Source organism: Mugil cephalus, chromosome 11 (assembly GCF_022458985.1).
Source record: "Mugil cephalus isolate CIBA_MC_2020 chromosome 11, CIBA_Mcephalus_1.1, whole genome shotgun sequence".
Classification (NCBI taxonomy): Eukaryota; Metazoa; Chordata; class Actinopteri; order Mugiliformes; family Mugilidae; genus Mugil; species Mugil cephalus.
In genome coordinates, this window is record NC_061780.1 from 27,620,347 (window position 1) to 27,646,658 (window position 26,312).

General features: G+C 47.3%; 1 protein-coding gene across 3 annotated transcripts; it reads left to right on the plus strand.

Moving 5' to 3' along the window:
• atp2c1 (ATPase secretory pathway Ca2+ transporting 1) lies at window positions 1-26,312 on the plus strand. Of its 3 annotated transcripts, none has more exons than XR_007113664.1 (28): window positions 1-176; window positions 3,622-3,726; window positions 4,916-5,032; window positions 7,936-8,025; window positions 8,169-8,204; window positions 8,299-8,360; window positions 8,734-8,842; window positions 9,653-9,808; window positions 10,315-10,383; window positions 11,040-11,115; window positions 11,199-11,265; window positions 11,877-12,001; window positions 12,084-12,181; window positions 13,815-13,910; window positions 15,367-15,456; window positions 15,569-15,673; window positions 16,061-16,217; window positions 16,848-17,018; window positions 17,876-17,973; window positions 18,058-18,108; window positions 18,222-18,388; window positions 19,608-19,676; window positions 20,142-20,258; window positions 20,684-20,831; window positions 21,756-21,851; window positions 21,943-22,084; window positions 25,386-26,104; window positions 26,141-26,312. XR_007113664.1 is itself a non-coding variant. In XM_047598540.1 (28 exons), exons 3-28 carry the CDS (start codon window positions 3,658-3,660, stop codon window positions 25,505-25,507), a joined length of 2,703 nt encoding a protein of 900 aa, XP_047454496.1. In that variant the 5' UTR covers window positions 3-176; window positions 3,295-3,404; window positions 3,622-3,657; the 3' UTR covers window positions 25,508-26,312. The 3 variants fall into 3 exon arrangements, 2 of the variants coding, with proteins under 2 accessions (XP_047454495.1, XP_047454496.1); XM_047598540.1 differs by adding an exon at window positions 3,295-3,404 and having other exon boundaries at window positions 3-176; window positions 25,386-26,312; XM_047598539.1 differs by having other exon boundaries at window positions 25,386-26,312.

A 26,312-nucleotide genomic window follows, 5' to 3' on the forward strand; every position in this document is an offset into this window, starting at 1 on the left:
TTTGAATGTAACCGGATCTGTGGAGCCGTGTAAAAGAACGACTCGTTCGCTCACGTCACATGACTAATCACCGGAGTCTCCCGTGGATCTGACATGGTGGGTGGACTCTGCTCTGTCAGAGGACGACGCTCCGCTGTGGGACTTTACGGAAGATGCTGAAGAAACGGGAGCCTCTGGTAAGTTCCATACTTTCCACTTTCCACCTGATTTCTGGACATAAAAAATGTCGCTGCTCTCGAAACAAACGCAGTTTGAGCAGCGGGGCCTGAGGAGGGAGGTGACCGGCCGCAGCGGCTGCTCGCCCCGACGCTTTCCCGGGAGCAGAGCGCTGGGGTCGGCGACCAGAAAGCCGCAGCACCGGGGGAGGGAGGGAAGCACCGGGGGAGGGAGAGAAGGACCGGGGGACGGACCGGGAGACCGGCCGGCGGCACGCTGCCGGTACTCAGCTACGGACACCGGCGGCTGTCGGTGTTTGTTGACGCGGTCACAGACGAGTGTTAGACGGCGGAGTGGCGATGAAGTGGCCAACGGAGGCTAATAGAGTCAGCTAACGGAGGCTAACAGAGACTAAGCGTGGCTAGCAGAGGCTGCTAACAGTGGCTAGCAGAGGCTGCTAACATTGGCCATAGATATATATACACACAGTGGCTAGCAGAGGCTAATATAGCCTAACAGAGGCTAATGTAGACCAACGGAGCCTGCTAACAGAGTCTGCTACAAGTGGCTAACAGAGGCTAACGGAGGCTGCTAACAGAAGCTAGCATCACAAAGGTCACCAATTCCTCCAGAATCATCAAGTCTGAGTTTTTATTGTCTAAAATAAAAACGCAGGAAGTAAAAGAAATAATGAATTGACTCGTTTTTGAGCTCATTCTAATTTAAAACAAGGTTTAATCTCAGGAGAACCTTCAGAAATTTTATTTCTATTTAAACTTCAGCTGAGATCAGTTTGCTTGAGTCTGACTCATGCCCACATACAAGTCTTTAATTAATTCACTGTATATATGTGTATATATATGTGTGTACACATGGTTGTGGTTCCTGCTTGACGTCTCTTGTTATTATCAGCTGCTAATCTTTCTTAATCTTGACTCATGTGGCTCAACGCTCTCATTTATTCTTCTCACATGACCGGGCAACTAAACCTGTGGAAGAACCGAGTGACTCTAAACTTGGGTCCTTTAGTTTCAGCCCAAGAAGAAGCTTAAACTCATGTGTTTTCTTTGCTTAATGGTTGAAATGATCCTTTATCTCCTTGGTTGTTTCTACGTCTCATTTACGTGAGTTGGACGATGTCTTTGTCCCGTGGACGTTGTTCAGGGACGGACGGACGTTTTCACCTTATCACACACACACAGACACCTTTTGTGTCTTTATACCATATATATTTGAATACTATTATAATTTTTACATCCTGCGTGTCCCTGTGTTTCATATTGTGAAGCTGCTGGAAATGTGAATCTGTCATAGAGGTGAATTATCCGTCCGTCTTTAAATCCACCACAGGTCTAGTGTTTGCAGAGCTGATGATAAAGGAGGAAGTATGGAAACAATGAGGAATCAGATCATATTTCTTTTATTTCTTTACACAGTGCGTCATACGATTCTGAACGTTGTTCATTATTTAAAAATGATTTAAATAAATACAAATAAAAATAATTTAGATTAGTAGCTGAGGTTTAGTTCAAACCGGTTGAAATGGTTTGATTTTCTTACACGTTGTTCTTATTTCTGAGGTGTTTATTGCGTCTGACGCTGAGATAAGTTCCTGGTAGCGGCTCCTTCTCCTAAGCTGTGATTGGCTGATTGGTGACGAACGTTCTCCAGGATGTGAATCATCTGGTTTGATCCCAGGTTTGCGTGGAACGTTTACCTGCTGCTCTTATTCTAGTGCAACGGGATCATTTTAATCTCCTGGCAAATGTTCCAGTTTGTGTCAATATATTAATTATTCTTATTATCGATGCAGCCGTCCGAGACGAGACAAACAGCGTCTCTAGAATAACTTGAAGCCGTTAAACCAGTCGATCCGACTCCGAGTGAATAATACAACCAATGAGAACATATTATTATCTATGACATGATCAACGGATTGTTCTTCACCTGCCTCTTCTTCTACATCCTCTTTATTTTCTCTATCGTTTTCTTCTTCGTGTTCTTCATCTTCTTCTGTTTCTTCTTCTTTTCTCCTTCAGCTTGTTCTTCTTCTTCGTTGTCATCTTTTTCTTCTTCTCCTTCTCCATTCTCTTCTTCTGTGGTGTTGACCCCAGACTCCCGGGGCTCGTTCTTCTAGTTCCTCCAGTCTTTGCAGACTTTCTGCTTTTAGTCGTGAGGCTGCAAAGACGACACTTGAGCCTCGACTATTAGTCCAAATATACAGGCGGCTCTTAGGGTAAGTTTTAACTTTACTCACCTTTTAACCAGAAATCTAATCTCTTCTCCAGCTCTTTGACCCGTCACACGAACAAAAGCTCAACAAAGACTCACCACTTATTTCCTCAATCATTAGCAGCATCTTTATTTCCTTAACACCCGAGACGTTTGTTTCTCAGCAGTGGCCTGATTCCTTCCTTCCTTCCTCCTTTCCTTCCCTCCTTCCCTCATTTAGCCTCCTAGTTAATGTTGGAAGGAAAGAAGGAAGATGAAATTCTTTTGCTGTTAAAATGTCTGTTTGTGAGGATCTCACAAACCCTCGTCCCCATAAAAACAAGGAAATTGTACTTTTTACACATTGTAACTTCCAAGCGGGTCAAATTTGACCGTACCACGATTTAAAGGGTTAAATGTGAACGGTGGAGGTTTCAGGTTTGTTTACTGAAGCTGCTGGACGATGGTTTCTCCCCTTCACACTCAGACAACATTGAAAGTAGATGAGAAATTCATTCCAGTTTATTCTCACGCTGCTCAGAAGGAAACCTGAACGCTTCAAACCTGCTGCTGTTCGCGTAGAAACACACTGAATATACAGAACTACAGAACTACAGCTCCCAGGATCCTCAGAGACGCGTCATACGTCTAAAATGTTTATCACCATTCTGACCATAACGATAAAAATCAGGGTTTGACCCCACGGTCCCTTCGGTTCTGTTTCTCCGTCTCTTCTCACACTGAATGGACTCTTTATTTTCTGGAGGATGTGGTTCTGGTCCTGTTTTACTTCAGGTGGTGGAATGAATGTCTTGTGTTGTTATCGTTAGACTTCAGGTTGTTCCACATCCACCTTGTGATCTCTGAACCAGCTCCATGTTGCTGATGAGGAGCCTCGTTTAGATCTCCATGTCTTCCTCCCTCCAGACTTGTTAACGAACTTGATAACGTCCAGAACGCGGAGAACGTCGGTTGAGGACGTCCAGTACGTTGGACGTCTAGAACGTGGAGTTTGTCAAGGACGTCGCCTGCGTCGAGTATGTGAAGAATCCCGGTGGAGAACGTCTCACCGACGCCATCAACTTGCGTTTACTGTCATTGCACATTCTTAGCATGTAGCGTATGTTCGTAGCTCTGGACGACGGGTTCCTGCAGCTTCACGTGTTCTTTAGTTCAGAGTTCTACCCTGACATCTGCTCCCTTATGGTTCCGACCTCAACCTTCATCTGGTTTATTTTCCTCTGTGTGTTGCAGCTTTCCCAAAGACAACATTCCAGTGAAGATGAGACCATGGTCCCGGTACTAGCCTCCAGAAAAGCCAGTGAACTCCCCGTCAATGAGATAGTCTGCATCCTGCAGGTGAGTTTATTTTAAAAAAGAGGAACTCCGGCATCAGCACAGTCTAAATGAAAACATAGAACCTGGTTTTTATGAAGTAATCGTCTCAGGTGAGAGGTTTTCTAAATGTCCAGCCTCCGTCCAGTCACACCTCCCAGAAACACCACCTCTGACTCCAGGCAACAAACAACAAATACACAATATTTACAAGAATTATAGAGTAAGTGAATTAAAAGAAGTGAATATAGAAAGTCCTCCTGGCTCACGATGCCCCGCCCACACGCCCTCCAGACTCACGATGCCCCGCCCACACGCCCTCCAGGCTCACGATGCCCCGCCCACACGCCCTCCTGGCTCACGATGCCCCGCCCACACGTCCTCCAGACTCACGATGCCCCGCCCACACGCCCTCCAGGCTCACGATGCCCCGCCCACACGTCCTCCTGACTCACAATGCCCCGCCCACACGCCCTCCAGACTCACGATGCCCCGCCCACACGCCCTCCAGGCTCACGATGCCCCGCCCACACGTCCTCCTGACTCACGATGCCCCGCCCACACGCCCTCCAGGCTCACGATGCCCCGCCCACATGGCCTCCAGGCTCACGATGCCCCGCCCACACGGCCTCCAGGCTCACGATGCCCCGCCCACACGGCCTCCAGGCTCACGATGCCCCGCCCACACGGCCTCCAGGCTCACGATGCCCCGCCCACGCGGCCTCCAGGCTCACGATGCCCCGCCCACACGGCCTCCAGACTCACTGGTGTTTCCCTTTAATTAATCCTACACTCTGCTCCACCTCCATCAAGGAAATGTTGGATTTTACACTGAACTTATTTTTGAAAATAGTTTTTACTACTTTCATCATCTCATGAGACCTCTTCATGGAGCGGTTGTCATGGCAGCTGTTGGTCGCCATGATGTCACTTCCTGTTTCTATAACGTCAAATAACAAATTAAAAACTGACACTTAAACATTCATCAACATTATATCAACTCCCTAAAGTGACTGAAACCATCCTTGAAATAAATGACTTGATGTTTATTTTAGTGTTTTATTTTGGTTCAAGTCCCGCCCACTAATACAGAGGGGGTGGAGCTTATGACCTACACTGCAGCCTCCAGCCACCAGGGAGATCGTCCCTGACGGTTGTTGGTGATTGTTGTGAATGTAGTGAGATGATTAACGCCGCTGAATGTTTCCCGCAGGCCGACCTGCAGCTGGGTCTGAGTCAGGAGGAGGTGACCCGGAGGAGAACCTACCATGGCTGGAACGAGTTCGACATCAGCGAGGAGGAGCCGCTGTGGAAGAAATACATCTCACAGGTGACAACAACACGACGCCTTCACCTGATCTCACCTGGAGCATTAACGTTAAACCCTCCCCTGGTGAAGAGGAAGGGTCGCCGTGGCAACCACATTTAGAACTAGGCCACAGAACGGAGGAGGAGGAGGAGGAGGGGGAGGGGGAGGAGGAGAAGGAGGGGGAGGAGGAGGAGGGAGGAGGGGGAGGAGGAGGAGTAAGAGGAGGGGGAGGAGGAGGAGGAGGAGGAGGGGGAGGAGGAGAGAGGAGGAGGAGGAGGAGGAGGAGGAGGAGGAGGTAGAAGAGGAGGAGGAGGTAGAAGAGGAGGAGGAGGAGGTAGAAGAGGTAGAAGAGGAGGGGGAGGAGGAGGAGGAGGAGGGGGAGGAGGAGGAGGAGGTAGAAGAGGAGGAGGTAGAAGAGGAGGAGGAGGTAGAAGAGGAGGAGGAGGTAGAAGAGGGGGGAGGAGAAGGAAGAGAGGAGGAGGAGGAGAGGAGGAGAGGGAGGAGGAGGAGGAAGGTAAAGAGAGGGAGGAGGAGGAGGAAGAGGAGGAGGGGAGGAGGAAGGAGGTGTTGAGGAGGCATACAAGAAGAAGAGGAGGAGGAAGTGAGGAGAAGGAAGGAGGAAGAGAGGGAGGAGGAGGAGGAAGAGGAGGAGGAGACGAGGAGGAGTCGTCCTGTGTGAGCACCTACAAAAGCAAGAGGTTAAATATAGAAAAGAGAAGGAGGACATGAGGGAGACGAGACCGGATGGATGATATTTCAGAGTTACTTGTTCACCATAGAACCGTCAACTGGACCTGATGAGTTAAGGGATTCAGTCCAAACGTAGAATACTAGTATAGAACCTGAACAGGTTGGTGTAAATTGTGACTTAATGAGTCACGCTGGGAAACAAACAACACAAAGGCGACTTGGCTTTGACCCACACTGAGTGTGTGTCTGTGCTCATGCTCATGCTTTTCTATAGTTCCAGGTTCTGCCCAGAGGAACCAGGATGTTGACTTAAGTCCGGTTTATACAGAGAAACGTCCTGGTCAGTGTGTGTTTATCTGAATGTGGACGGTTGTGTAGCAGAGTCATCACACGTTGAACCGTCTCAGTCTCTGTCAGACGTCTGGTTTTACGTCTGTGCAGGGAACAGAACCAGGGTCCAGTACCACTCATCCAGGACAGAACCAGTGGACGTTCTTCTGCTTTTGTTTCCAACTATGGGACAAATGTCCAACCAGCCTTTCATGAATGTGGCCTTTATCTGTCAAACATTAACTGGAGAGAAGATTGAGATGAGACACATTTGTTTAACACCAGCAAACACAGTCACTGTATGAACAACATACATCTGAGTTACACACTGAAATCACAACTCTGCATTTTATACAGACTCCACCTCCACCTCCAACTCCACCTCCACCTCCACCTCCACCTCCACCTCCACCTGACATTTACTGGTCTCTCACTCACGCAGCTTTCATTTTAAAATGAATGGCAACCAACACAAATGAGTTAGTCACAAATCTTATAATAATCTGTTATAATAGATTTATATCCTTATAATAATCTGTTATTATAATAGATTTATATTCTTATAATAATCTGTTATAATAATAGATTTATATTCTTATAATAATCTGTTATAATAGATTTATATTCTTGTAATAATCTGTTATAATAGATTTATATTCTTGTAATAATCTGTTATAATAGATTTATTTTCTTATAATAATCTGTTATAATAATAGATTTATATTCTTATAATAATCTGTTATAATAGATTTATATTCTTGTAATAATCTGTTATAATAGATTTATATTCTTGTAATAATCCGTATCTAGGAACCAGCAGGAACAGTTTTTTAAACTCTATCTGATGGTGAGATGGAGCCTTTGGCCCGAACACTGGATCCCACTGATCCATTATCAGTATGAATACGCTCATTTTATGTGATTCCTGGAAGTCTGCAGGCGGCAGGTTTCCAGTTCTTGGTGTTGGGTGATAAATGTCCCGTGAAACCCAGGAAGGTTCTGTTGTCGTGTGTCTGTGTCTCTGAGCTCGTCTTTCACCGTGTTGGCGTGTGATGGAGTCAGACTCATGAAGACCTGGTTTCTGTGTTCACTTCACGCTGAGAGTCACTCAATACTAGAACCAGAGCTGCTCCAAATACTCGTATTTACTGTCCCCTCCTCCCGGAGGACAAGCCTGGACACGTCCTCAGAGTCATGACGGGAACCTCAGTTTCTTATTGAGATGCGTTCAAGTGCAACAGTTTGGTCCAGAAACGGTTAAAATCCTCCGTGTCATCACCGTGGAAACCAGCGCTGAAAATAGAGAGAGACTGGAAGTGTTGAGTTAGTGCACGACGGCCCCATGAGCTCCTTCCTTCCTTCCCTCCTTCCCTCCTTCCTTCCTTCCTTCCTTCCTTCCTTCCTCCTTCCTTCCTCCTTCCTTCCCTCCTTCCCTCCTTCCTTCCTTCCTTCCTTCCCTCCTTCCTTCCTTCCATTCCCTTCCTTCCTTCCTCCCTCCCTCCTTCCTTCCTTCCTTCCTTCCTTCCTTCCTTCCCTCCTTCCTGTAGACCACGGATCAGCAGCTCTCACCAGAGACCAGGACTCAGAACATGAGGAACACTGGGCCAGAACATACGGGTCCTGTTCTTCTCCTTCCACCATGTTTCAGTCGTTTCATCACGTCCTGAAACTTTGGTTCTACTAACAGATCTATGACAGCAGGTCTATGTTACCCAGATCTATATGAAGCTGATCTATATGAAGCTGATCTGTATGAAGCTGATCTGTATGAAGCTGATCTATATGAAGCTGATCTGTATGAAGCTGATCTATATGAAGCTGATCTGTATGAAGCTGATCTGTATGAAGCTGATCTATATGAAGCTGATCTATATGAAGCTGATCTATTCCTTGTGTGTCTACAGTTCAAAGATCCTCTCATCCTGTTGTTGTTGGCTTCAGCCGTCATCAGTGTCCTCATGCACCAGTTTGATGACGCCATCAGCATCACAGTGGTAGGTGTGTGTGTGTGTGTGTGTGTGTGTGTGTGTGTGTGTGTGTGTGTGTGTGTGTGTGTGTGTGTGTGTGTGTGTGTGTGTGTGTGTGTGTCTTTTTATTTAATTTAAAGGTTTATTCACTGTGTGTCTGTTGTTTTCAGGCCATCATCATCGTTGTGACCGTCGCCTTCGTTCAGGTTCGTTTCCTCGACACCGACACGTGTCACAGTGTGTGTTTCTGATGGGGAGTTGTCGTGTTATCGTTGTGTTGCTGTTGTGTTTGTGTTGCAGGAGTACCGCTCAGAGAAGTCTCTGGAGGAGCTGGGGAAGCTGGTTCCTCCAGAATGTCACTGGTACCAGTTTCATCTCTTTCTTCTTCTGTGGTTTTAGCTCCTTTAGCCTTGAAGCTTGTTTTATTTCTGAACAAACTTATGGACACTTTTTGTGTGTCCTCCATAAACAGTTTGAAATATCAAAGTGTGCTGATTAAAGTGCACACCTTTGCCAAACATGAAGGACCAAAGCTTAAGCTAATAAAGCTAATAAAGCTAATAAATGCTGGTGAGCGGACGCGGTCCAGGCCTGAGGGTTAATGGTTGAGTGGCAGAAACAAACAGCTGTAACCTGAGAGACTCGCTGCATCACTGCCAACACTCAGAGGAATTACAGTCTGGAAGCGTTTCAGATCAAACATGAAGACAAACAACGTCTCTGCTGTGTCCTCAGCATCCGGGACGGGAACCTGCAGCACCTGCTGGCCAGAGACCTGGTCCCCGGAGACACGGTGTGTCTCTCGGTGGGGGAGAGGGTCCCTGCAGACCTGCGTCTCTTCGAGGTACGAACACGACTCAGTCCGGACCTTCACGGGTTCTGGCTCCGGAAAAGTTCCTAGAAACAAGCAAAGAGGAAACGAGCCGGTGTCACGTGTCACGTGTCACATGCTGCACAGACTAAACATCTCAGCAATAAACCGGTGACCTCAGCAAACACTTTGTTCTCGTTTCCATGGAGACGATGCAGGGGGTCATGTGACCAGTTCATCTTTTAGAGAATTATGGGACATGACCAGACGAGACTTTACTAGAGTTACAGCACCTTTCACTGGAGACACGGAGACACAGGGACACAGAGACATCGAGACACAGGGACACAGGGACACAGAGACATCGAGAAACTGAGACACGGAGACACTGAGACACACTGAGACACACAGACACTGGGGACACAGAGACACTGGGACACAGAGACACTGAGACACAGAGACACTGAGACATAGACACACTGAGACATAGACACACTGAGACACACTGAGACACACTGAGACACTGGGACACAGGGACAAAGGGACACTAGGGACATAGAGACACAGAGACACACTGAGACACACTGAGACATAGAGACACACTGAGACACAGAGACACTGGGGACACAGAGACACTGAGACATAGAGACACCGAGACACACAGGGACACAGAGACACTGCAGACACTGAGACACAGGGACACAGAGACACTGCAGACACTGAGACACAGGGACACTGGGACACTGGAGACACTGAGACACAGGGACACAGGACTTTATAAATCTCACTTTTATTCAGAGAAAACCTCATAGAAAGGCAGCTAACACTCTGTCCCCCCCTCAGGCGACAGACCTGTGTGTGGACGAGTCCAGTCTCACGGGGGAGACGACCCCCTGCTCCAAGTCCACCTCCCACCAACCAGCAGCGTCCAACGGGGACATCGCGTCCCGCAGTAACATCGCCTTCATGGGGACGCTGGTTCGCTGCGGGAAAGCGAAGGTACGACGGCGGCTCATTCTAAATGCTAAATGCTAAAGCTAATCCGGCTCTTTAACTCAGCCGATGGTTCAGGTCCAGGTTCCTTCATGTGATCCTGTCTCACACTGAGCTGGTTTAAAACCCGGCACCACAACAGAACAACGCTAGAAAAACAAGCATCAGCGCTGGTGTTTTAGAGAAGCATCATTTACTGAGACCTGAACATTTTTAAACAGCTGCTCTGGTTTATGACCACGTCCACAGACTAACACCACGTCTGTCAGAGGTTTCCTCAGCGAGAAAAGGCTCCAAATACTATCGGAGAAAGTTTATCAAAAGAAAAATCTCAAAATTTGAGTAAAAATGAGTGAAACCTGTGAAGGTGGAATCGCACTCTGCAGCCGTCGTTTCTTTATTCTAATGAGATAAAAATATTCCAGAAAACAGAGCAAAGACATGTGACCGGGACAGTTAGCTCGTCATGCTAACCAGCATGCTAACCAGCCGGGATGTTTGTTGTTCCTCAGGGCATCGTCATAGGAACCGGAGAGAACTCGGAGTTTGGGGAAGTTTTCAAGATGATGCAGGCTGAAGAGGTAAGAAACAGGTCGAACACTAACTCACTTCACAACCACACGATTATCTGACCGGTCAGTTTACAGCTTAGTCAACCTCTCATTCATAAACTCACATCAGACTCAGCTAGCGACAAAACGCAGCATCAGCCGGGTCCTTTAGAGTCTGTCCTCATGATTCTACATCAGCTATGAACCACATGGAGACTGGACTCATAGAATCTGAACCTTTAGTCTCCATCTAGTGGTCTAATGGTGCTACTACAGATAATACACACAATGCAGCCATCTAGTAGTGAAGGTTAGCTTAGCAATGCTATGTAGCATGTAGCCTTGGTGGCTGTTAGCTTAGCATTGCTATTTAGCATGTAGCCTCGGTGGCTGTTAGCTTAGCATTGCTATGTAGCATGTAGCCTTTTTAGGTTAGCATTGATATGTAGCATGTAGCCTTGGTGGCTGTTAGCTTAGCATTGCTATGTAGCATGTAGCCTTGGTGGCTGTTAGCTTAGCATTGCTATGTAGCATGTAGCCTCTGTGGCTGGTAGCTTAGCATTGCTATGTAGCATGTAGCCTTGGTGGCTGTTAGCTTAGCCTTGATATGTTACATGTAGCCTTGGTGGCTGGTAGCTTAGCATTGCTATGTGTTTCCCTGACTTGTCTCGTTTGTTTTGGTCCAGGCTCCTAAAACTCCTTTGCAGAAGAGCATGGACCTTCTGGGGAAGCAGCTCTCGCTTTATTCCTTCTGCATCATAGGTCAGTTCGTCGTCTCGTGACGTTTCAGCGTCGACGTCTCAGCAGCGTCTGTGTTTCTCAGCCTCTGTGACGTGTTGTTGCAGGAGTCATCATGCTGGTGGGGTGGATGCAGGGGAAGAGGATCCTGGACATGTTCACCATCGGTGTCAGGTACAGGATCATATACACATTAATCACCACAGTCTGTCGTCTCCTCTGTTTAGCTTCATGCTAACACAGTGTCTCTGTGCTGCGTAGCTTAGCTTAGCCTCTCACCACTCCAGCGTATTCAGGACGTAGCCAAACTAAACCGACTGTTGTTCATGAACATGTTGCAGCTCATTCATGGTCTCGGTCTCTTTTTAAAGACAAGACTCTGAAGTTTCTGTCACTACAGTCAGAATCTCTCTAAGTGGTTTAGTTCTGGATGAATCAAAGCTGGAACACAGTGAAAAATAACAGGTTGTTGAATAAATGTGTTGGTTGAATCCTACAATGACTTTTATCAAGAAACATACAAAAGAACGGTTCAACACACAACGATACAAACGACCAAAATATCATCCTATAAAACGATTACAAACATCAGGAGAACTCACAGGTTTGGTTGAGTTGTGTTTAAAGTGTTTGAGCTTTAAAAGAACGTTGGAGTTGGACGTTGTGCTGTGGTTTCCAGCTGTTCTCTCCCGGATCAGGACACGTCTTTAGTTGAGTCTGGATTCAGCGTCGCTGCGATGAACCCGGTGCAGTGTGTAATCCTGTGCGGTGCTTTGTCCCTGCAGCCTGGCGGTAGCCGCCATCCCAGAGGGTTTGCCCATCGTGGTGACGGTGACGCTGGCGCTCGGCGTCATGCGAATGGTGCAGAAAAGAGCCATCGTCAAGAAGCTTCCCATCGTGGAGACTCTGGGTACAGACGGACTCTGGACGCGCTCAGGCAGCAGGTTCTGGATGTTTCCCCGTCCTCACTCTGCTCTGGTTGTTTCCATCAGGCTGCTGCAACGTCATCTGCTCAGATAAGACAGGAACTCTGACCAAGAACGAGATGACGGTGGCTCAGCTCTTCACCTCAGACGGACTCCACGCTGAGGTCAGGACGGTTATTCACGTAGCTGCTACAGTTCTGTAAAGATTTAACCCTCTGAGTCCAGAATCTTAACGGTACCGGGTGAAAATAAATAGTCTATATTATAATAGGAAGAGAGAGATGTTTGGTTAGTTCGTTATATCTTTGAGATGTTTCGAAGTTCTTCCAGACACAAGCACAACGTCCCAGTGTTCAGCCACACTTTGAATGTTGTTAATGGTGAAACAACTGTGAGTTACGATGATTCAAAATCCTTCAGGCTTTAAATGGTTAATGAAAGATAAATCCTTGGTGCATTCGCTGCTGATCTTGTTAATACGTCAGGAGCATCATCAGTGGCCGAGACAATCAAACCGATTGTAGTTCTATAAGTTCAGACTATAGGTATTTTAAAAGGCTGTTACTTTCAGAACACTTTGAATTTAACAATGAACGATATAGAAACGTACGCACATTGTTGATTGTATTTACATCAGGGAAACTATTTCCAGTGACTTTAGATTCAGATCTTTGCTGAGAGGAAAGTTTGGTACCTGGAGCTCTTTGATTAAGGTCTAAGATCCAGAGCGTGGGCGACTTTATCAAAGTGACAAAGGTTCGTTTGACGAAACATTTGTCTGAGACATTTTTCGTCCAAGGAAGGAAACACCAGCAACATCCTGAAGCATTTGCAGCGTCGTCATAATAAAAACCTGAAGCAGTCGCTGTCTATGACGCTTAGACGCAGCAAAAGTTCATCCGCCAACGCTACTGAGTCCAGAGTCTAGTGTCCCAGAGTCTAGTGTCCCAGAGTCTAGTGTCCCAGAGTCTAGTGTCCCAGAGTCTAATGTCCTAGTGTCCCAGAGTCTAGTGTCCCAGAGTCTAGTGTCCCAGAGTCTAATGTCCCAGTGTCCCAGAGTCCAGAGTCTAGTGTCCCAGAGTCTAGTGTCCTAGTGTCCCAGAGTCTAATGTCCTAGTGTCCAGAGTCTAGTGTCCCAGAGTCTAGTGTCCTAGAGTCTAATGTCCCAGTGTCCCAGAGTCTAGTGTCCTAGTGTCCCAGAGTCTAATGTCCTAGTGTCCAGAGTCTAGTGTCCCAGAGTCTAGTGTCCCAGAGTCTAATGTCCTAGTGTCCCAGAGTCCAGAGTCTAGTGTCCCAGAGTCTAGTGTCCTAGTGTCCCAGAGTCTAATGTCCTAGTGTCCAGAGTCTAGTGTCCCAGAGTCTAGTGTCCTAGAGTCTAATGTCCCAGTGTCCCAGAGTCTAATGTCCTAGTGTCCCAGAGTCCAGAGTCTAGTGTCCCAGAGTCTAGTGTCCCAGAGTCTAGTGTCCCAGAGTCTAATGTCCCAGAGTCTGGGAACCATCAGATCCAGGAGGAACACGTTAGAAACAAACATGTTCTAGGACTTAGGATGAAGCAGAAAAGGATTAACACAGCGATGAGCTACGAGGTAAAAGGATGTAGAGGTTCGTTACATCTTCAGAGAACAGTTGCAATAACTAGTGAAGGTTTTATAGGAATCCTACAAAGTTTGAATGGATTCCAGAAGAACCGGTCAGACTGGGTTTGGAGAGTGTTTGTCTTTATAATGATTCAGTGGTTCTGTTCCTCCGTGATCAGAACCAGGGAACCATGTGAGCTTCTCCCTCTGTGTCTCACAGGTGACGGGCGTCGGCTACAACGGAGCTGGAGAAGTTTTAGTGGACGGGGAGAGTGTCCACGGGTTCTCCTGCCCTTCCATCAGCAAAATAGTGGAGGTGAGGGAATGTAGAGGGAACATGGAGGGAACGTGGAGGGAATGTAGAGGGAACACGGAGGGAACACTGAGGGAACACGGAGGGAACACGGAGGGAACGCGGAGGGAACGCGGAGGGAATATGGAGGGAATGTAGAGGGAACACTGAGGGAACACGGAGGGAATATGGAGGGAATATGGAGGGAACACTGAGGGAACATGGAGGGAACACTGAGGGAACATGGAGGGAATGTAGAGGGAACATGAAGGGAACGCGGAGGGAACATGAAGGGAATGTAGAGGGAACATGAAGGGAACGCGGAGGGAACATGAAGGGAATGTAGAGGGAACATGGAGGGAACGCTGAGGGAACACGAAGGGAACGCAGAGGGAACATGAAGGGAACGCAGAGGGAACATGAAGGGAATGTAGAGGGAACATGGAGGGAACGCTGAGAGAACACGGAGGGAACGCTGAGGGAACATGAAGGGAAGGTGGAGGGAACGTAGAGGGAACACGGAGGGAACATGGAGGGAACGCTGAGAGAACACGGAGGGAACGCTGAGGGAACATGAAGGGAAGGTGGAGGGAACGTAGAGGGAACGTAGAGGGAACACGGAGGGAACACGGAGGGAACGCTGAGAGAACCCTGAGGGAACATGAAGGGAAGGTGGAGGGAACGTAGAGGGAACACGGAGGGAACGCGGAGGGAACACAGAGGGAACGTGGAGGGAACACGGAGGGAACGCGGAGGGAACACTGAGGGAACACTGAGGGAACACGGAGGGAACGTGGAGGGAACACGGAGGGAACATGGAGGGAACGCTGAGAGAACACGGAGGGAACGCAGAGGGAACATGAAGGGAATGTAGAGGGAACATGAAGGGAAGGTGGAGGGAACGTAGAGGGAACGTAGAGGGAACACGGAGGGAACATGGAGGGAACGCTGAGGGAACATGAAGGGAAGGTGGAGGGAACGTAGAGGGAACACGGAGGGAACGTGGAGGGAACACGGAGGGAACACTGAGGGAACACTGAGGGAACACTGAGGGAACACGGAGGGAACACGGAGGGAATATGGAGGGAACGTGGAGGGAACACGGAGGGAACGCTGAGAGAACACGGAGGGAACGCAGAGGGAACATGAAGGGAACGCTGAGGGAACATGAAGGGAATGTAGAGGGAACATGAAGGGAAGGTGGAGGGAACGTAGAGGGAACACGGAGGGAACGCTGAGGGAACGTGGAGGGAACGCGGAGGGAACACTGAGGGAACGTGGAGGGAACGTGGAGGGAACGCGGAGGGAACACTGAGGGAACATGAAGGGAATGTAGAGGGAACATGAAGGGAAGGTGGAGGGAACGTAGAGGGAACACGGAGGGAACGCTGAGGGAACATGGAGGGAACCCTGAGGGAACATGGAGGGAACCCTGAGGGAACCTTCATCACGTTCAGTGTGTGTGTTCTCGTGTTCTCAGGTCGGGTGTGTGTGCAACGACTCCGTCATCAGGAATCACAACCTCCTGGGTCGACCCACAGAGGGCGCTCTCATCGCCCTCGCCATGAAGGTGAGCGGCTGCTCTGATCCGGGCGGGTCTGGTTCGGTCCGGACCTGGTTCTGATCCAGGTCTGTGGTTCTGATCCGTGGTTCTGATCCGTGGTTCTGCTGGTGTCTTGCAGATGGGTCTGGAGAGCCTGCAGCAGGAGTACGTGCGTCTGGAGGAGCAGCCTTTCACCTCGGAGCAGAAGTGGATGAGTGTTCGCTGTGTTCACCGCACACAACAGGTCTGAACACAAACTCAGTCACTGAACTGAACGAGACCGGACCTCAACGTTCCTTTAGAACCACGGAACAGACAGAAACGTTCTGAAGGACCAGTTCATCTTAAATAAACCTGCAGCTTCACTACGTCGTTCAAACGTGTAGAAATCTAATAAAACCTGTTCAGTCCTGCTTCAAAGAAGCAGCTCAGCGACGTCTCTACTTTAAATGTAGTCTGACACCAGAGGAACCTGTAAGACACTTTTAATCTGCTTTATGTTCAGGAGAGTCTTCTACCATAGGTCAGGGTTATTATCCTACGGGAGGTTTCTAAGCTGAAATGTTTGGTTTCATTTCTGTGGCAGAAATAAATCACATAGATTAACGGAGGTTGTTGGCGTCGTCCTCAGGATAAAGCTGGAGTTTGCTTCATGAAGGGAGCGTACGAGCAGGTCATTCGTTTCTGCAGCTCCTACAACAGCAGAGGGAGCAGCCTTCCCCTCAACCACCAGCAGAGGGAGCTGTTCCAGCAGCAGATCAGCTACATGGGCTCAGCCGGACTCAGAGGTACTGAACCCACAAACACCACAGAACCAGGTCCACTCTCCATCTGGACATTAGGATCAAACCAAAGAACCCAAAGTTCCTCCACGTTGGGTTTTTACCTCTTAAAGTGAATCTGGCTCCAAAATGCTACTGATTCACTACAGGAGGCAACGTTCACACAATTCAACCTTTGGACATTTTATTTTATTTCACATTCTGCTGCTCGTCCCATTTAACTCTGGATCATTTGTTTTGGCTTCAGCTCTGACAGGAATGTGATTGGTTGATAAATGTCCTATATTAATAATTAATAAGAAGCATGAGCTGCGTCTTTATATTAATGTTCTCATTATTATTAGTCTTTTTATTTTTCTTATTTAGTTTGGTTTTATTGAACTGGTTTGTCCTCGTTGCTGGTGTCAGAGCAGAGAAGGATCAGTAGAGATGAGGATGGTTATTATTTAATTAATAGATATAGATATAGATCAGTGTCTTTCGATGTACCAGTGAAATGCACATAGAGCAAAACCCATCGGACGCTCAGGATCCAAGAGACAAGGTCCGAGAAATAGAAACGCTGGAGTAAACTTCAGCTGCTGTTTAAAGACGTGCAGTCAGTAAAGTCCCGTCTCTGACTCTTCTCTCCTGCAGTGCTGGCGTTTGCGTCGGGGTCTCAGATGGGGAGTCTGACCTTCCTGGGTCTGGTGGGAATCATCGACCCCCCCAGGGCCGGCGTCAAAGAGGCTGTGGGGACACTCATCAGCTCCGGGGTCGCGGTCAAGATGATCACTGGAGACTCCCAGGAGACGGCCGTGTCCATAGGTCAGTGTCCCGTTAGCCTCTGTGCTGAGTCCAGGACCAGTTTAACCCGACCTGTTGGTTCATTCATTCATTCATTAACTAATTAATTAATTAATCATCATCCTGATGAATGTGATTAATGAAGCATCTGCAGCAGAACGACTGTGAACGCGTCTCAGTTTGTCCAAGTAGCGTTAGCGTTAGCACCAGCTGATCCGGTAGTGACAGGCAGCAGAACCAACCCATAAAGATGGAAGACGCTAAACAGCACGTTGGTCCTCTCCATGGGACATTTGAGGACAAAGACACCAAGAGGGACCAGTGGAGACACATAAAGTATCATCACATCTGCAGAAGGAGTTTTCTTTCCAGCTTCAAACAGCACATGAACCAAGCCAAGCATACGTTAGCCGGGGATTCTGCTAGCACTTGGGCTAACGCGGCTAACAGCTGGAGACAAACCAAGACAAACCAAGACAAAGACAAGCTGCCAATGCTGCTGCTAATATGTGTCCACTCCTGCAGCCACTGTTCACTGGGAGACACTGTTCTCAATAAGAAGCGTCAGCTCTCCTCTGGTTGGACAATGTCCACAAGTTAGTCTGTCTCCGTAGCAACAGGGACACATTCATGTGGACACATGGTGGACAAAGAAAGACGTTCAGTGCAGATTTATTCTCTTGTTCCTGGAGTCTGATTGATGTAATGTGATTAACCCTTTGAGTCGTGCAGCTGTGGCTGCTGGTCTGGTTGGTTTGAGGTGAAGTTATTAATGTGTCTCTGTCTCTGTCTCTGTCTCTGTGTCTCTGCGTCTCTGTCTCTGCGTCTCTGTGTCTCTGTCTCTGCGTCTCTGTGTCTCTGTCTCTGCGTCTCTGCAGCCAGTCGTCTGGGCCTCTACTCTAAAGGATGCCAGTGTTTGTCTGGGGAGGAGGTGGATCAGCTGGACCTGCAGCAGCTTTCACACGTCGTCCCCAGAGTGAGACATGAATGAATAAATGAACCTTTATTCTGTCGCATCGACTCAGTCACTGAACTCTGAACCGATTGTCTCTGTCCACAGATCTCAGTTTTCTATCGGGCCAGTCCCAGACACAAGCTGAAGATCGTCAAGGTGAACGAACGTAGAAACAGGGAGTTCCATGTGTAAATCTGTCTGTGTCCATGATGAGCTCAGTGGTAGAATGTGATGACGTCCAGGAGACATGAAGTTGTCTTCGTCTCCAGTCGCTGCAGAACATCGGGGCCGTGGTGGCCATGACGGGGGACGGGGTGAACGACGCGGTGGCGTTGAAGGCCGCAGACATCGGCGTCGCGATGGGCCAGACAGGAACCGACGTCTGCAAGGAGGCGGCCGACATGATCCTGGTGGACGACGACTTCCAGACCATCATGTGAGTCTGAAGACAGTTTACTTAGCATCTTAGCATCTTTATTTTCACAATCATTCCCACCACCAGGAGGCAACAAACGTTTCAGACGCAGCATTTCAATTCTGTTTTATTTCTGTAGCGTCAATAACAAAATATAACGAAATCTGGTCTGAAAAACCTCCAGAGCGCATGAAATATACCCACATTTATTTAGCATTTATTTAGCATTTATTTAGCATTTATGTAGCATTTATTTAGCATTTATGTAGCATTTATTTAGCATTTATGTAGCATTTATTTATTATTTATGTAGCATTTATTTAGCCTTTATTTAGCATTTATTTAGCCTTTATTTAGCATTTATTTAGCATTTATTTATTATTTATTTAGCATTTAAGTGGCATTTATTTAGCATTTATGTATCATTTATTTAGCATTTATGTAGCATTTTGTAGCATTTATTTAGCATTTATGTAGAATTTATCATTTATTTAGCATTTATTGAGCATTTATTTAGCATTTATGTAGCCTTTATTTAGCATTTATGTAGCATTTATTTAGCCTTTATTTAGCATTTACTTAGCATTTATTTAGCATTTATGTAGCATTTTTTTAGCATTTATTTAGCATTTATTTAGCATTTATTTATCCTTTATTTATTATTTATGTAGCATTTATTTATCATTTATGTAGCATTTATGTAGCATTTATTTATCATTCATTTAGCCTTTATTTAGCCTTTATTTAGCCTTTATGTATTATTTATTTATTGCGTAGACAGATTTATAGTTATTTTGAAGCCCTTTTATTTTGAAGCCATTCCATCACACACCCTGGGCTTTTATTTTGTTTGTGGCAGAATGTGTGATGTTTGTTACTGAATTATGACCAAAGTCCCAGTAGAGACAGAAAAGAGAAAGTTTCACAGAATCCTGCTTCACAACCATTTTCAAAGCTCGTGAATCTAAACTCTGTCTCTTTGTTATTAGTGGAACGTCTCATAGTTCTGTAGCTTCAGGGATGGACGGGTTTTTGATTAGTGTCTAAATGTATAATCAGGTTAATGATGTAGGATAGTTTCTGCTTGTAGGTGGATAATCAATGAAACCAAATAACATACGTTTAAAGCAAAAGGAAGAATGTGGTTCAGTCCAGGTAGAACTGAAGCTGCAGAGATTTTCAGAATAAATGAAAACAGCTGTTCACACCCGGGTCTGTTCTGAATCGTCTCTGTCTCCAGGTCGGCCATCGAGGAAGGGAAAGGAATTTACAACAACATCAAAAACTTTGTGCGCTTCCAGCTGAGCACGTGAGTAAAGAGAGCGAGAACTGAGAACACAAACGCAGAACACTGACGAGAACATTATGAATAAATGTCACGAGTACAACATGAGACATAACGTTCAACTTCATCCTCCTGTTTCACCGAGTTCTCAAAGTCTGTTTCTTTCATTTCCAGAGGCTCGTGACTTTCACACTTTCAGCAAAAACATCCGCATCATTAACTCATTTTAGGCCCAGACTCATCAAATCACCAGGGCTCATTTTTAAATATATTCATTTTACACACACTCTGATTAGTTGATTATACTAAGACGTTTTTTTGGGGGCGGGTGCCTTGAATAAGCCCAGTTTTTGTGTTTGTCAGATGTCAGACAGATCTATAAATGTGGTGATGCTGTGAAAGTTGTACATATATGAAAACATAGCGACGCGCTAACGTTTTTGTTTTGTTTTTAACGTTGTCTCTCTGGCTCCCCCTGCTGGTCACCAGGAGCATCGCAGCGCTGACGCTCATCTCCTTGGCGACGCTGATGAACTTCCCCAACCCTCTGAACGCAATGCAGATCCTGTGGATCAACATCATCATGGACGGCCCTCCGGCGCAGAGGTACAGCGGCATCATGGGAAATGTAGTGTAAATGTTGCTGTGTTGACGACCAGTGTGTTTTTATCATTTGTGTCTGGTTGTTGTATTTTATTGGGGTCAGAATTACAGCGTAAACCTGGTTTAATCCGTCGTCTTTAGACTAAATAATGATCCGAGTTTTTCTTCACTGGTTCAGTGACATTCGTATCTGAGCAGGATGTTAAACCCTGGGAACTGCTACCATCTCTGAGACACTTCAGTTTTAGCTAAATGCTAAATGCTAGTCCCCTCTGCTGTCCACTGTTGACATATGTGTCAGTTCTGGGACCCAGTCACGTGTTCGTATTAAAATAAGATCTGACCCCGGCTCTTTAATGTTTCCTCACATGTTATATAACCAGATTTCAGTTTTAGCTCGTTAACGTCTGTGTTCGTGTCGCCCTCAGTTTGGGGGTGGAGCCTGTGGACCGGGACGTGATCAGAAAACCTCCTCGCAACGTCAGAGACAGCATCCTGACCCGGAGTCTGATCATCAAGGTCCTGGTGTCGGCTCTCATCATCGTCTGTGGGACGCTGTTCGTCTTCTGGAGAGAGGTGAGCGTCTTAATCCGGGTCGAGCTGTTCGCATCAAGTTGGGAGGTTCGTTGATGAATATCTTACATGATCTATGTAGAACCACATGGAGACTGGACTCATAGAATCTGACCTTTAGTCTCCATCTAGTGGTTTAATGGTGCTACTACAAATAATACACACAATGCAGCCATCTAGTAGTGAAGGTTAGCTTAGCATTGCTATGTACCATGTAGCCTTGGTGGCTGTTAGCTTAGCATTGCTATTTAACATGTAGCCTTGGCGGCTGTTAGCTTAGCATTGCTGTAGCATGTAGCTTTGGTGACCGTTAGCTTAGCATTGCTGTAGCATGTAGCCTTGGTGGCTGCTAGCTTAGCATTGCTGTAGCATGTAACCTTGGTGGCTGTTAGCTTAGCATTGCTATTTAACATGTAGCCTTGGCGGCTGTTAGCTTAGCATTGCTGTAGCATGTAACCTTGGTGGCTGTTAGCTTAGCATTGCTGTAGCATGTAGCCTTGGTGGCTGTTAGCTTTGCATTTGGTGACAGTTAGCTTAGCATTGCTGTAGCATGTAACCTTGGTGACAGTTAGCTTAGCATTGCTGTAGCATGTAGCCATGATGGCTGTTAGCTTAGCATTGCTATGTAGCCATGATGGCTGTTAGCTTAGCATTGCTGTAGCATGTAGCCTTGGTGACCGTTAGCTTAGCATTGCTGTAGCATGTAGCCATGGTGGCTGTTAGCTTAGCATTGCTGTAGCACGTAGCCTTGGTGACCGTTAGTTTAGCATTGCTATGTAGCATGTAGCCCTGAGGTGTAGTAGCGCTGTAGCAGATGCTGTTAGCTTAGCATTGCTGTAGCATGTAGTGGCTGGTTTCCCTCGTGTTGAGACGTCTGCAGTCGTCTCTGTAGTGATGGACTTGTCCTCTGTGTCCGTTTGTCTCCAGTTGCAGGACAACGTCATCACTCCTCGGGACACGACCATGACCTTCACCTGCTTCGTGTTCTTCGACATGTTCAACGCTCTGAGTTCTCGTTCTCAGGTAACGCCCCCGGGGCTCCAGCCTCTTCGTCCTCTTCGTCCTCTGGTTTTAAATGAGGGTTCTATGATGTAACGTCCCGGCTCGTCCTCAGACTCGTATGGTCCATGAAATGGGGCTGTGCAGCAACAGGACCTTCTGCTTCGCCGTCCTGGCCTCCATCATGGGGCAGCTGCTCGTCATCTACTTCCCTCCCCTGCAGAACGTCTTCCAGACGGAGAGTCTCAGCTTCTTTGGTAAGAGACGGACCCACGGCTTCGTTTACAAGTCAATTATCACCAAAAAGAAGAGATGCAGGTTAAAAATAAAAGTCTCTGATGTCTGACTGCAACATGTAGGACTCAGCTTTGATCAGCACTGGGTTTATTAACCGTTCAAGGAAATAATAGTTTCTCTTCACAATATAAAATGAATGTGAAATCAAATAATTCAACATAATAAAGAGCAGGACGTGTTAACAGGAGACATGTCCCAACGTGTCCTTCTACTCGTCCTACTCATGTCTTCTTGTCCATTGTCCTTATTTCCTTTATGACGTTCAACCACTGGCTCCAGTAGGAGACTGGAGTTTGTCCCAGTTTCTAGTTAGCTCACGACTAGCTCACAGCTAACTCACGGCTAGCTCACGACTAGCTCACAGCTAACTCACGGCTAGCTCACGGCTAGCTCACGACTAACTCACGACTAGCTCACAGCTAACTCACGGCTAGCTCACGGCTAGCTCACGACTAACTCACGACTAGCTCACGGCGAACTCACGGCTAGCTCACAGCTAACTAACGGCTAGCTCACGGCTAGCTCACAGCTAACTCACGGCTAGCTCACGACTAACTCACGGCTAACTCACGGCTAGCTCACAGCTAACTCACGGCTAGCTCACGGCTAGCTCACGGCTAGCTGTGAGCTAACTGTGAGCTAGCTGTGAGCTAACGTTCCTCTGCTGTAGTTTCAGTTCTAAGGTTGAGTTGCTCTTTCATTAAGTTCCTGGTGCAGCTGCGTTTCATCGCGTCCTTATCGGCGCGAGGCCCGTTTGCTTTTAACCAGCTCGTCCCCACGTTTCACCCTCTGAGACCCGGCGTTTGTTTGGACTTTCTTTAAAATAAGATTAAGATCTTTCAGGTATTTGGGATTAGTAAGAAATATAAAACAATAAGTATCATCTTTGAACTGGAAGTTAGTTTTTGAAAAAAAAAAAAAAAGAATTATAGTTCCCAGTGTGTAAACAAAATATACAACAGTTTATTTAATGTGAAACAATGAATTTATTAAATGTTCTTGTCATATGAAACTATTAAAGTTAATAAGAATAAATAAATAATAATCAGTACCAGTAGATGGCGTCTAACTAATGTGTGTCCTTGTGAGGACGCTGGGTCTCAGGACGTTAAATAAACACAGATCCTTGGTAATTCCTTCTTTCTCACATCTCACGTCCTGGTCCAGAGGGTTTTAGGTTGTGAACCCTGAACTAACCCTCTAATATCAAAACACCCAGACTTTTTAAATGACTGGTGAAAACCTCGTCTCTGACCTTCAGTCCAGGTCGAGCTGATATCGTTTATCATGCAAACACGGTTTTTATTGACTGCTGTACCTGATGTTTTCTCATACTAGCATGGCAGCAGCTGGAGGGGGCGTCTGTGTGCTAAGGTTAGATCCAGTATCAGGCTACAGCCCCACGGTTCAAACAGGGAGGAGGTGGAACCTGAGGCTGCCCTCAGGCATCATGGGATATCATGGGTTATGTGCAGTAAGGAGGTGGAAGCCTGGGACTGTGGAGCAAGGCATCAGTAACAGCAGAGGAAGATGGAAGTGGAGGAAATAGGCCAGAGGAAGTAATGAGATGCACTGAGGCAGCGTCACAGGCTAAAGCAAAGACAGTGGGTGAAGTGGGAGAGTAGAGAGAAGGAAGGTGTCGTGGAGAGAGATGTGGAGCATGGAGGCTGGTAGGATTAGATTTATGATGGGGGCAGTTTATGATGTGCTGCCATGAACCTAAACCAGTGGTTAGAGGAGGATGCTGCCTGAACACTTTGTTCCTGCATGTTCGCTCAGCCACATTATTTCAGGTCGTTTCTCTCTCCTAAGGTAGAAAAACCTGGTGCCACAACCAGGCTCTGAAATGTTTAGCAGCTGCAACTGAGGAAAAACGGATTCAAGCAAATTCCTCAGCTGCTAGAAAGAAGAATATTATGTTTGTTCAGAAGGGAGATAAGGCCAGACCAGCGAGGCGCAGGCATAATGTAGGGCAGCTAAGTGTGGGCGGAGCCTGGGAGCTGAGGACCGACCTAGATGGCGCCCTGAGGGTTACACAGCAGATAGTCATGATCCTTAAAAGACCAGACGTGCTGTTGTGCTCTGAGAAAGAAAGGAAAGTGTATTTCTGTCCCATGGGAAGACAGAGTTAAAGAGACGAATGAGCGAATGAGAGATAGATGTGAGGAGTCGGCATCGGAAGCGTTGCAGCGAGGCTGAAGCGCCCGTCTGTGCCCACTGGAGGTCACTGGTGGTGAAATCATTGCTCTCCTGTGTGAGTCGGGCATTCGCTAATAAGAACAGAGGGTCCCTGTAAAGAATATGTCCCCGGCAGCGGAGCCAGCGAGTCAGTGGCTACACAGGAAGCACGCTAGCTGGGGAGCATGCTAAGCTAAGGCTAGCTGTGTGCTAACATTAGGAAGCAGTTGTAGTTAGATTAATCTGTCGGTTGAAAGGCTCATGGTGGCGCCGTGGCTGCATTGAGGGCGGAGACTCCAGGACTCACTGTTAAACCTTCCTGAGGCGTCGTGGGACGAACTTAACGAAACATCGGTGAAGGGAGGAGCCCACGTAAAAACCCCAGTGATGTGTCGCATACTGCACACTGCTGTTGGCTAGGCTAGTTAGCTCGTGTTTTCTCGTGTGTTACTCCTGATAACACCTCTCATTTCCTCCGGCTGTGGACGAGGCTACGTCGCTGGTGTCTGGTTCTGTCTTATTTCTGACACAGGCAGCAGGGAGAGATGTTTGGTTGGAGTGTGACCTACCGCTGCTGGTGGCTAGGCTAGGCTAGGCTAGGCTAGGCTAGGTAGTAGCTGGCCGCTGGTCAATTTTTCCTCAGATCATGGGACAAGGGATCGTAACATCTCGCCTTTTGTTCTTAGATAATAAAGTTTATTGTAAACAAACTGAACTTTACCGATAAGTGCGATAAGTGCAGCTATCGTCTACATGCACACTTGCTCTTGTGACAGTAGATATACTTTTTTTTAGTGTGTTTCCTTCATGTTCTAGTAGCATGTACCTGGTGAAGGCTCATCATGTCAAACATCATGTTATTATCAAACTAAAGACATAATCAGATACATCATCGTAATCAATACAACCTTAGAATCAAACATGACATCATAGTCATTCTGTGTTTTCTTCATTTATCTTCCAGCCTTTAACGTTACGCTATCGTGTAGGGGGCGGGGCTTGTGTGCGTTGTACTGCAGCCGGCCACCAGGGGGCGCTCTCTCCTCTCCTCTGGTTTCTAACAGAAATGCCTTCCTCCTGCAGACCTGCTGTTCCTGGTGACCCTGACGTCGTCCGTGTGCGTCGTGTCTGAGGTCATCAAGAAGGTGGAGAGGTGGCGTGGAGCCGAGAGGAGCCCCGGCCTGGACCGCTTCCACGAGGTATGACCCCCCCCCCGGCCCCTCCTGGTCCGAGCCGAAGGACTCTGAGCTCTGGAGGAGGAGGAGGAGGAGGAGGAGGAGGAGGAGGAGGAGGAGGAGGAGGATCTCACTCCTGATGGCACTGACTCTTTAAGACTGTACAGATTCTCCTGTGAGACCCTCAGACCGGAGGACGCCGCCGGCCTCATGGGACTGGTTTAGAGACAACATGGCCGCCAGGAGCTCCTCCTCTTTTTAACCTGTCGTTTAGGAGGTGCTGACCACTACATGGGCGACTCGGTTTAATCTCGCCGGACGTGTAACGGTACGAACCTTAAATCAGCCCAGAACCAGATTTAATTCTTTTTACTTTATGTCTCTGAGGTGAAATCATCCGAATAAATGATGAGTTTTTATGGTTCGTTACATCCAGACTTTAAATGTTAAACCTGGTTCACGTTTTATTTCCTTTTTAATTCACCCTCTGAGGCTCTAAAACATGCTGTTTTTTAAATGGACTCTGGTGGGGATTGTCTGTGACGTGACTCTGATCATGAAGCCTGACAAACCTGTGGTCCTGAGACCCTGGGGGGGCCGCGGGGGTCCAGCTCGGGTCCAGCTCGGGTCCTGGGTCAGGTCCTGGGTCAGGTCCTGGGTCAGGTCCAGCTCGGGTCCAGCTCGGGTCCAGCTCGGGTCCTGGGTGACGTCCTGACGCCTCCGTCTGATTGGTACCGTTCCACCTCCGGCCTCGTTGTTCCTGTGCTGCGTTCTTTATGTTTCATGTTCTTCCTGCTTACACTGGTTTATTTAAATTAAAGGACGTCTGCTTTCA

What these genes read in the sequence shown, in the direction of transcription:
- atp2c1 (XM_047598539.1), top strand. Translation starts at nt 153, where the DNA reads ATGCTGAAGAAACGGGAGCCTCTG. An exon ending in AGATAGTCTGCATCCTGCAG is followed by an intron (nt 3,727 to 4,915) that starts GTGAGTTTATTT and finishes TGTTTCCCGCAG; the next exon opens with GCCGACCTGCAGCTGGGTCT. An exon ending in GACGACTTCCAGACCATCAT is followed by an intron (nt 18,389 to 19,607) that starts GTGAGTCTGAAG and finishes CTCTGTCTCCAG; the next exon opens with GTCGGCCATCGAGGAAGGGA.